The following is a 12,111-nucleotide window of genomic DNA, read 5'->3' on the forward strand; positions in this document are numbered from 1 at the left end:
TTATATTGTGTGTGTGCGGTGGGGTTGTAGTCTGGTGATTGTCCGGTGCGCTGCGTCCGGTGCTTTGGGACTACACTTCCCGGGTGGCAACGTGGGGGTGGGGGGGAGTGGGTGTGGGGGGGAAGTGGAGGTAGGAACAATCGCAATTTTCCCATGTCACGATGGGAACCCAACGAGGAATAGGCCCAACGGGTCCACTTGGTCTAGTGAATCTATAAAGTGATGTGTACTCTTGAAGTGTAAGATTCAAATTTGTTACCTTATTGCCAGTCATTTGTGTAACATTAATCTGCAGTCCCATCTCAGCAAGAAAGCAGGTCACATTGTTATTGGATAGGTTATATATTCCTCGAACGGGATTCTGTATTACAGGTGTTGCAGTCGTTGGAGCCAGGGCGGTGGGTGGTACAGAGGTAGGCACATCAGCATGGCATTCTGTCTCTTTAAAAAAAAATGCTCTGATGTGAATATGGACTTTACAAAAAACAGAATAAACCCTTTGATACAGGTTTCCATCCTACTTAACAGAAAAAACCTTGTTATCTAACACCAATATAGTCTTATACTTAAGCAATTTTGCGAACACTATTCATTGATCCCACTGCAAATGCCTATTATCACTGGTGCATTAGTGTAGAATTAGTAAATTAACATATAAAGGATCTGCAAAGCAAGCTTTGTAGTCTCGTTTTTGTTCCTAATGGATTTAACTCTTGGTGAGGCACATTCTTACTTCCAATTACACATTCGCCTTGGAGTTTGCAGCAACCTTTCCTTTGATTAAATGGACTATATTTAAAATATTTCACAGTAAGCAAATCTGTATCCAAACATTCTCTATTCTTACTCTGAAGTGACGCAAATTGGCCTATTTATTCTTTTCTACATTAGAAAGAAGGGGTTTTAATATTCCAGTGAGGATTTCCCATCCCTTTAAAACTTTGACAGTTGGTGGGGATTTTTTTTTAAAGACCTTTAACATTCAGAGTAAATAATACAGCAAATAATCAAAACTAAAAACAGTTCAAAAACATTAAAACCAAAATAATTGCAACTAAAGAAACCCGTAAAGATTCCCGTCTTCTTTCCACAACCCTACAATCCCCAAGCAAATCAACAAGGAGCATTCTGCAGTCAAGTTCATTTTACATATCCAATCTCCAGTCTTGATCTCAAACTTGAAGAAACTTAATGACTGAACATCAACATCTTTGACGTAGAGAATTCCTATGATATAAAACTACCACGCCAAGAAATTTCTCCTTTTAATCATGAATGGGAGACCATTAGGCTTCAGGAATATGTCCTAGATTAGAGAAAACAGCTTCTCGGCCTCTACATTGTTAATACCTCTCAGAATCTTTCTAATCCCAATTAGATAATCTTTCATCTGTCAGCAAACAATGACAAATCTAACTTAATTTATTTTAAAGGAAAAGCCCATAATGGCTTTTTAAATCAATGTGTTTTAGGCAATGTATTCTTCATTGGGCATGCATTTGAAAATGGAACTCAAATGTCCTAATGAGTCTCTGCAATAAACGACAACACACCAGTTGCCTACCCATTTGTTTGCAGCTTCTACAGGCACTTGCCAAACCTATGAACCTGTAATCAAGATTCTACGCTTTTATTAGTTTCTCGGAGGATTGGGAAACCAAGCAAAACAATGTGTTAGAGAAACTCAGTGTGCAAGGCAGCATCTGTGGAGTGAATTAAATGTTCATGCCTTTAAGTTGTTCGCTACCCAAGCGGAATGAGGGGCTGTTCTTCCAGTTTGCATGTGGCCTAACTCTGGCAATAGAGGTGGTCAAGGACAGAAAGGTCAGAATGGGAAAGGGAGTCAAAAGAGTTAGCAACCAGGAGATCCAATAGGTCTTGGCAGGCAGAGCACAAGTGTTCAGCTAAACGATTGCCTAATCTATGCCTGGTCTCGGCGATGTAAAGGATGCCACATCAGAAGCACCGAATGCAATAGATGATGATTAAACAGGTGCACATGAATCTGTCTCACCTGGAAGGGCTGTTGGGGTCCCTGGATGTATGCGAGAGAGGGGGATGTAGGGACAGGTGCCCATCACATCTCCATTTAAAACTCCCCCCTCCCCCCCCTCTCATCCAATGTCCCCTGGTGCAGGACATTTCCACCCTGGGTGAAAGGTTCTGACTGTCTACCCTATCAATGCCTCTCATTATTTTAGAAAAGTTCTATCAAGTCACCCCTCAACCTGATGTTCTTGGGAAAAAAATGCAAGTCTTTCCAACATCTCCCTGTAGCAGAAAGCCTCTAATCCAGGCAGCAATCTGATAAACCTCCTCTGTAACCTTCTTGTGCTCTACTGTTCTCAGAGAACAGTGCAGCATAGGAACAGGTCCTTTGGCCCACAATGTTTGTGCCAAACATGATGCCAAATTAAACTGAACTCACTTGCCTGTACATGATCCATTGCCCTCTATTACTTGCACTTCCATGTGCCTATCTAAAAGTCTCTCAAACACCACTATCATATCTGCCTTCACCACTACCCTTGGCAGTGCGTTCATAAGGGAACCCTGGGAAAAAGATCTGTTTATCCAATCTATGCCTCTCATAATTTTACATACTACTATCATGTTTTCCCTCAATTTCCAACAATCCAGAGAAAACAATCCAAGTTTATCCAACCTCTCCCTGTAGTTGAATTCCTCAAATCCAGGAAGCGTTTTGGTAAACCTCCTCTGCACTCTCATTACGTCATAAGTGATAGGAGCAGAATTAGGCGATTCAGGCAATCAACTCTACTCAGCCATTCGATCATGGCTGATCTATCTCTCAATCCTTAACCCGTTCTCCTGCCTTCTCCCCATAACCCCTGACACCTGTACTAATCAAGAATGTATCTATCTCTGCCTTAAAAATATCAATTGACTTGGCCTCCACAGCCTTCTTTGGCAAAGAATTCCACAGATTTACTACCCTCTCTCCAAAGCCTTCACATCCTTCCTGTCAAGGGGTGACCAGAACTGTATACAATACTCCAAAGCCCTGTAGAGCTGCATCATAATTTTCTGACTCTTGTATTCAATGCCCCTAGCAATGAAGCAAGCAGACCATAAGCCTTATTAACCACCTATCTACTTATGCTCCCAGCTTCAGTGAGCTATGAACTTGGACTCCAGGATCCCTCTGCATATAAGGGTCATTGTTAAGGGTCTTGCCCTTAGCTGTATACTCTCTCCTTATATTCAACATCTCAAAATGCACACTTGCTCGGGTTAAACTCCATCTGCCATTTCTGCGCCAGGTCTCTATCCCATTATATCTGTTGACAGCATTCGTCACTGTCTGCAACTCCTCCAATTTTTGGGATTGTCAGCACCCTTACTCACCAACCCATCTACATTTACGTCGAGGTAATTTATATATATCACAAACAGCAGAGGTCCAGCCAGAATATCTTCTTTCCACCACAGACTTCTGTCATCTGTAAAAGGATCATCCCGGGTATTTATTCACAAAATGTTGGAGTAACTCAGCAGGTCAGGCAGCATCTCAGGAGAGAAGGAATGGGTGACGTTTTGGGCCGAGACCCTTCTTCAGACCCTTCTTTCTCGCTGAGGAAATACGTCCAGAAGCAGAAGAGCTTGACATAATGGTAAGCTCAGAATACATTGTGGTGTGAGCACAAGGGTACAAAGGTAAGGCCTCTACCGAGGACAAACCGTGCAGCATTGGGGAGGAAGAGGTGGGGGGTGTGTGGTAAAAAAACTCGCTAGGTGTGCATTAGTTTGTTCCCGTTCCAGAAAACACGTCTCCATTTGTTGCGGAGTTTCGTACATATTTCTACTCTTAATTGTTCTATGAATTCATTGTTTATGAAATTCCAGATCATCCTGCGGAAGAAACTTGCAATTAATGTGTAAAAGCAGAACAGAACATGATAAATGGGATGAATTTATCTTCTTCTACTGCTCTTTTTGCCATCAAATTTCAAATGAATGTTTATTTTCATAGTCTGAGAGTGGCAGGAAAGGTATAAAAATGTACAATTCTGCATCCTATTTTTTTTACAATGCGATTCTATTTCCACCAACTATCAATATAAAACAATTTAATTGATACTTTTACATTGTGTCAGAACAGAAAAACTTACTCGTTTTACTGAAGTCGTCAGCTGGTGGAAGTGCTTCCCATTGGATCTTACTCAGGGTTACGTTTACATTCTCCATGGATACAATAGAATCACTCATGCATGTGTAGGTTGTATTCAATTTTGCACTGATGTCTAAAGATCTTGAGGTACTGAACAAATCTGGTAGGATCCAAAACAGCCAATGAATAAAAAAATCTTTGAAATAGCCACGAATAAATACATTTGCTAAAAAAGCAGTTAACACACTGAGCAGCAAAAGTAACTTAGTACATGCAACAAGGTACAACATTTTCTATTATATTAATATTTTCTTATGGTATGGGATGCTACTGTTTGGCTTATCAAATCTATGCTGGCTCTCACAGCTTTCCCAAGAATCTTGTTCCCCTTCCTTTCTCTGCAACCTTTTCTCTCCAACATGGATATCAACTCTTCTGCCACTCAGGAGCTGACTGCTGACCAGGAGAAAACCGACACAGTCACAGAGAGAACATGCGAACTCTGCGCAGGAGCACCCAAAGTCAAACTTGGACTCTAAAGTCAAGATTAAACAATAAACTCTAAAATGGGCGGCACAGTGGTAGAGTTTCTGCCTTACAGCACCAGAGATACGGATTCGATTCTGACTAAGGGTTCTGTCTGTACAGAATTTGTACGTTTCCTTGTGACTGCGTGGGTTTTCTCCGGGTGCTCTGGTTTCCTCCCACATTCCAAAGACGTGTAGATATGTAGGTTAATTGGTTTCTGTAAAAATTGTCCTAGTGTGTAGGATAGAACTGGTATACAGGTGATCGCTGGTCACATGATTCATAAACATATTCACATATTTCTTAATTAACATTTCCTCCTTCTGAAAATTCTGTAAGCTTGAAAGACTCAAGACCCAACCAGTTAATTTCTCTCAAGCATTTTAATCTTTTGTTATCAGCACTCACTTATCAAATTACAGCCAAATGGATAAGAATATCTACTTTAATCTCAAACTTGCTTCCATCCCAGGTGACCTACCAAAGTTCTTCAATACATATAAAAATTAGAAAAGTTGATCTATATAAAATTAGCATTCTGCTTGTCAAAATCATACTTCACTAATTAAATCCCTCTATTCTCTGCACTTCCATGTGCCTATATAAAAGTCTTACACGCCACAATCGTATCTGCCTCCACCACCACCCCTAGCAATGCTGTATATATGGACAGGAAGGATTTAGCAGGCAAAAGTCCAAATGCAGTCAAAGGTCTAGCTGGTCCATTTAGATTATTTCTACATCCCTGACTTCAGTAACCTTCTTGGTACTTAAAAAAAATCTCAGTCAAATTAGTGGGGCACAAACTCTCAAACTCAAAACCATGCCTTCAAGCATATTGTAAGCTGACATGAGACCTCAATAAGACACAAGCAGGAGGGGAAGGTTCTGGTGACAAATATGTAGTTTTCGGCAAACAAATAACACGGCCAAGATAGCCTGGACAAAAATTTGCAAAGCTGTTAGTGAAGCAGAAAAGGTTTCATGGGATCCAGTAATGTAAATTGTGAGAAGTCTTAAACACAAATACAGACTTACCGACTTTACTTGAATTGGAAAAAAGTGCACTGTCATTCATATTGAGAACAAGAGTCAGTTCCTCCATCTTGTATGATATGTTGCTCCTTGAGAAATTCATGCTGAGAGAATGGCCATTCCCAAAGCTGACCACCAGTAGCGGTGCAGTCATATTATTACAATTGCTTTTAGGGCTTTTATGTGCATCTTGTGGTAGGGAGAACAAAACTGTAGCCTGAACAGAATGGAAAAAAAAAGCTTAACAATTTCTCAAAAGGTTAAAATAACTCAGCAATAGTTTTGCTTAAATGTTGATTTAATCCACTGAACCAAATTTGTTTGTGCGTGTATATTTATTATTGCACATTTATTTTTATGAATTCAATCTTGCGTTGACACATTTCACCAACATTTATTTGCTGCAATAAACATTAATAAACTGTTTTATACTTCTAATATATTTCCTTTTTAACTATGAATGAATACAGATATCATTCTTCTTTTGATTATTATAATACAACTGTTCATATCACAGCTAGACTACAATGCAAATATGTTTCAATGCACAGCTCATGCTCAGAAATACAATTCTCATTTAGCCACATCTAACACATCTTGGCAGATCAAGATGCAACTAATTCATTGCATCTCCAGATATTTATCCAGATAATGCAGCATCCTCGGGACTTTGGTGGCACTGAACTAGCAGCTTTTCTAGACTATTGAATGTTACTCATATTAACAGCCCAAAACATTTTTATTTCACTTTTTTAAAATACTGTCCAAATGAACCAGGTAAGTTTAAAAAGGAGTGTGAAATACACGAGCATTTTGATTCCAGCTCCAGTTACAAACTTGCCACTGCTCCTGAATTACAATCCTGCCCACACATCTAACCGGCAGAGCGAACCCAAATCTCCTGACCAGCCCAGCACTCAGCTGGAAATCCAGGCCCCTGGCTCACATTTTGGACTAACAAGTGGGTCATATGCCAGGTTATCAAGATATCCGAACAATCAGATGCTGGATTATCTTCCAGGTGAGACAGAGGTTCACGTGCATTTCCTTTAACTTCATCTATACATTTGGTGCTTCCTATGTGGCCTCCTTTATATTGGTGAGACCAAGCATCGACTTGGCAACTGTTTTGCTGAACACTTGCGCTAGGTCCATCAATGCCTGCTGGATCTCTTGATTGCTTATCATTTTAACACCATTTGCAATACTGACTTTTCTGTCCTGGGCCTTCTCCATTGCAGCGCGAGGCCATACACAAACTGGAGGAACAATACCTCATATTCCGCTTGGGTAGTTTACAGCCTAATGGTGTGAACATTGAATTCTCCAATTTTAGGTAACTAACCTAGATACATTCTCCGCCCCCCCCCCCCTTCCCTGTGCCTCAGCTGGATGTGCATCCATTTCTCCCTTTTCATTTCTCCCCGCCCCCTTTCACCTGTATTCCTTGCGCAGCTGTCACATGTTGTGAATTTTCTATCCTTATCTTACACTTTTTGTCTTTTCATCTCGAGGCTTTGTCCAACCATCTGCCAATCAAAAATCGCCCTAATCTGTATCCACCTATCACTTGCTAGACTTTGTCCCGAGCCCTCTATAATCATCTGAAGCAGTGTCCTGGCCCGAAATGTCGCCTATCCATGTTCTCCAGACATGCTGCTTGAGCTGCTGTGTTACTCCAGCATTGTATCTTTTATTTGCAAACCAGCATCGGCAGTTCCTTTTGTTTATTTTACTAGTGCAATATTAGATACAGAACCAAAAACAAAATGTACTCAATCTAAACCATCTCTATAAATACCAATGGCTCAATCCCTCCTATTTTAATCCTCCTTGTCTCATTGCTCCCTTCCTCTCTTGCACAGGAAATCTAAACTGCCTGTTCTCTTTTCACTTCTACAGCATACATTTTTGAGTGTCAGATTCCCACAGTTCACTCCCGCAATTACAGAACTGCAGAATGTTTGAAACACGGGCTTCTTTTTTTCACGATCAAAAATCAAAACCAGGCTCATAACATTTGTTCTTGCACAAGGGTGCGACGAATGTTTGGCCTCCTTTCCATCAGCAAGCCCAAGCATACATCAGCAAGACCATCTTGCCACTTGTCCTCAGTTTGACAAGGCCTGCTAACCATTTTAACTTCCCTTCCCATACCAATCTTTCTGGGCTTGGCCTCATCCATTGTCAAAGTGGGGCCACACGCAAACTGGAACAGTGTCCCATATATCCATTATGATAGCTTACAGTACAATGGTATGAAAATTTAATTAATCAATTTTAGATAACATGCCACTCCTTTGTATCCCTTCCAACCCTCTCTTTACTATGCTCCCTCTACCCCAGTACGCATCCATTTCTCCCACTCCTCCATTCCCCTTTGCCTATCCCTTCCACATATCCCTACCTCTGGCTACCTTTCACTCCTCTTTATTCTTTATACGACAGCCTTCTGTCTGCTTTTCATCACTAGCCACCCATTGGCCACCCATCTGGCAACCAAATCCTCCCCTCACCTGTACCCACCTATCACTTGTCAGGCTTTCTACTGCCCCCCACCTCTTTTCAGGCTTTCTCCCTCCTAATATATTCTACTAAAGTGCTAAACAGCTATTGAACTGAGCTAACATGTTCTAAAGATAAATGCACAGTCCAGTGAGTCAAAGGGCATTTCAGTTCTGCAAGCTAAGCACTTGATTCAATGTTAAATATTAGCCAGTAAAGGTCAATTCAGTTACTTTTGAAATATTAACGAAGTAGCTATCTGCTTGATCTCTAACTAAATGTTAGAGTAATTTATACTATTCCCCAAATAATAATAATATTTTGCTATATTTTGTGTAAGCTATGTGTGGAAGGGGCAAACTTTAATGGTATGTCTATTTTTCTTTGTCATCGCCTAATTCCTGAAGGGAAAAAAGTGGACAATTAAAGTTTGCCCATTGTCCATTTTTTCCTTGAGGAATTAGGGATGACAAAGAAAAATAGACAAACAAATGAATGGTTAAAAAAACTCAGGAAAAATGTACATAACTTACCTTCGTTTTCGTAGTGGTTTCATAGCTGAGAGAAAAGTTTGCCGAGAATTCAGCTAGCAAACAGATTTTTCCTGCATCTTTAACCTCAAATCTCTTTGTTAATATAACCTGTACAAAACCTGCATAAAGAAGATTAGTTAATTTCTTAATTTAAATTTACATTGGAAATCAATAGAAAGTAAACATTGTAAGTTTGATCAACCATGTACTCTTGCTTTAAGAGCAGTGGAATTTTAAAAGGATACTGGTCCTGTAATATCCTTTGCCAAATTTGCAGATACCAGTTTAATTCACAAGTGAAATAGCATCCTACTATTATCAAACTAGGGACCCAAATAAACAGCATGCAATAAGCAGCACCCCACATCTCCTAGAAATGAATATGATCAATATTCTTTATAGCTGCAAAATGTTCCTCAATAATATACCAGGCAATCCATTTGATTACCATGTCATAAAATCTAAAGGTTCCTTCCCCACACCAAGACCACATTTTGGACCATTTATAAAATGTATTGCAGCATCTTGTAAATTGCAGTTCTCCAATAAGTCGTACACTATTCTGAAATAAAAATATTGTTATTGGTATTCCCAATGTTGTTGAGAGTGCCTTCAACAAATGGAATACAAAGTTTCAAGAAAGCAGCTTGTTCACCACAATGCTCTTGACAGTAATTATTAATGGAGAATAAATACCGCTTTGTTCATAACACCCACGTTCTATGAATGAATTCAGAGAATTTTTTTATTTTTTTTAAACCTCCTAAAAATATCTGATGTGCTTCAAGTCCGTCCACATTCAGAACACTTATCAGTGCCTTGAATTATCTTTAGAAAACAGCAATTTAAAAACGTTACTGATTATTGGCTTTTAACTCAAATGCTTTGGAATGAAGAAACTCAAGAATTGGGTGTAAACAACATTGTTCAGACCCTGCATTACATCTAAAATAACAGTGATCTTACAACATTATTCATCTGGATGTTTCCATGTCAGAGAAAAAGAGTTAATGTTCCAAATTGAAGTTTTGGTGAAAGATCATGACCCAAATGATTCTCTCCCAACAGATGCTCACTGACCTCCATTTTTATTTCAATGGAACAATATTAGTTATCAGAAGATAATACTTCAAGTACTGCACTAGAGAAGCTAGTGCAACGAGAAACTCAACAGAAAACAATATGTTGAAAGCCTGGAGCGACTGGGCTTGTATACTCTGGAACTTAGGATGAGAGGGGATCTTATTGAAACATATAAGATTAAGAGATTGGACACGCTAGAGGCAGGAAACATGTTCCCGATGTTGGGGGAGTCCCGAACCAGGGGCCACAGTTTAAGAATAAGGGGTAGGCCATTTAGAACGGAGATGAGGAAAAACTTTTTAATTCAGAGTTGTGAAGCTGTGGAACTCTCTGCCTCAGAAGGCAGTGGAGGCCAATTCCCTGGATGCTTTCAAGAGAGTTAGATAGAGCTCTTAATGATAGTGGAGTCAAGGGATATGAGAAAGCAGGAACGGGGTATTGATTGTGGATGATCAGCCATGATCACGGTGAATGGCGGTGCTGGCACAAAGGACCGAATGGCCCACTCCTACACCTATTGTCTAATACCTTGATGTTTAGGAAAGAACTGCAGAAGCTGGATACCTTGAAGTACAATGTGAAACAAAGCATTCAAAAACACTGTGTGGCGCCAGCAATGGCTGCCTCGCCAACAGTCTGTCTGTCCTTCCTTCTTTGTGTTTTAACAGTATGTGTTAAATGTATGTTTTTAGTGTGCTTTAGCTTGTTTTATGTGGGGGTCTTTTTCTTCTTGCATATGGCATGCACAGCCTAAAGTTGTAGGTCAAGGGCAGACATCCAGGCCAGGGCAGCATCAGTTGCTGGGAGGATGGCCTTGATGCCACCAGGGAAAAGCCTCAGTGAGCAGTCATTCATGATGTGTGGGATGATCTGGTCTGGATTTCCGCAGTCGCAAGCAGGGCTGTCTGTCATCCCCCACTTGTGCAGGTGATGGGCTATTCTTGCATAGAGGGTGCAGATCCTGTTCAGAGTTAGCCATTGCTTGCGATGGAGGTCAAATCCCAGTGGTTTCACTGATGACCTCTCCATTGTTGGTGTTGGCATCTTTCCAGGCTCTGCGCCACTCACACTTGGGGTCAAAGTCTTCCAGGGATTTGGCTGAAGACCAGAAGGGTTTGTGGGACTGCAAGTACATGTTGGGCAGATTGTTCAAGTCAGCATGGATGGGAAAGTCAGGGTTAGCCTCGCTGATGCACCAATCTTTCAACATCCTTTCCCTTCTGCATATGCTGGGAGGGGCGATGTGAGAGAGGACAGGGAGCCACTGCAAAGGTTTTGACGTAAGCATCCCTGTGATGGCCCGCATTAGAGAGTGAAGGACAGTGTCAACTCGTTTGGTGTGGCAGCTGTTAGTCCAAGCTGTTGAGCAAAACCCAGCTGTTGAGTAGACCAGAGCTAAGCTTGCGGTATGGACGGTGTGTGCATTGCATCCCCAGCTGTTGCCTGCAAGGTTCCTGAAGATATTGGCCCCTGCTTTCAGTTTATCAGCCACCCTCTTCAGGTGTTCACGATAGGTGAGGGTATGGTCCAGGGTGACTCCGAGGTTCTTGGGGAATTCTTCATTCTTCACTGGCTTATCACAAAAGGACACTCGGAGCTTTGCATTGGCGAGCCGATTGCTGAGGTGAAAGACAGTGACAGTTGTCTTAGATGGGTTGGGACAAAGTCGCCAGAAGGTGAAGTACTCCTCCATTCCCTTCAAGTCTTGGGTTAGCACTCTGCTGATATCGTCAAGGGCAGCTCCCTGGAAGGCAAGGACAAGGTCATCTGCATATGCAAACTTCCTGGACGAGGTAGTTGGCATGTCACTCACATAGATGTTGAAGAGTAGGGGAGCTAGGACAGAGCCCTGGGGAGGCCATCATTCAGGGTCCTGACAGAGCTGGTCTGGTCCCCAAGCGAGACCCCAAATCTACGGTTGCTGAGGATGGATGAGAGGGCACGCATGGCATCAAGATTCTGGAAATTTTCAGCAATAGACCATGTCTCCACAGTGTCATAAACTGATGATAGATCGATGAGAGCAACACCAGTTTTCAGGGCACGTTGGAAGCCAGCCTCTATATTGGTAGTGAGGGCAAGGACTTGATCTGCGCAGCTTCTACCAGGTCTAATGTGGGGGGTGGGGGATGGGGGAAACTTTTTCTAATCTCTTACCTCGAAAGAGATGCGATTTTTTCCGTATCAATGGACAATAGGTGCAGGAGGAGGCCATTCGGCCCTTCGAGCCAGCACCGCCATTCAATGTGATCATGGCTGATCATTCCCAATCAGTACCCCGTTCCTGCCTTCTCC

The 12,111-nt window shown here is 41.5% G+C and overlaps 1 protein-coding gene across 1 annotated transcript in view; it reads right to left on the bottom strand.

The window, feature by feature from the left end:
- lamp1a (lysosomal associated membrane protein 1a) overlaps positions 1–12,111 on the bottom strand; it is a 40,858-nt gene that overhangs the window by 19,413 nt on the left and 9,334 nt on the right. The window contains exons 2-5 of the mRNA XM_078409283.1: positions 8,734–8,852; positions 5,699–5,912; positions 4,134–4,292; positions 260–441 (exon numbers count right to left, since the gene is read on the bottom strand). Of these exons, the coding sequence (XP_078265409.1) occupies positions 260–441; positions 4,134–4,292; positions 5,699–5,912; positions 8,734–8,852 (674 nt within the window). The remainder of the gene's footprint in view (positions 1–259; positions 442–4,133; positions 4,293–5,698; positions 5,913–8,733; positions 8,853–12,111) is intronic.

This window comes from Rhinoraja longicauda, chromosome 12 (assembly GCF_053455715.1).
Source record: "Rhinoraja longicauda isolate Sanriku21f chromosome 12, sRhiLon1.1, whole genome shotgun sequence".
NCBI lineage: Eukaryota > Metazoa > Chordata > Chondrichthyes > Rajiformes > Arhynchobatidae > Rhinoraja > Rhinoraja longicauda.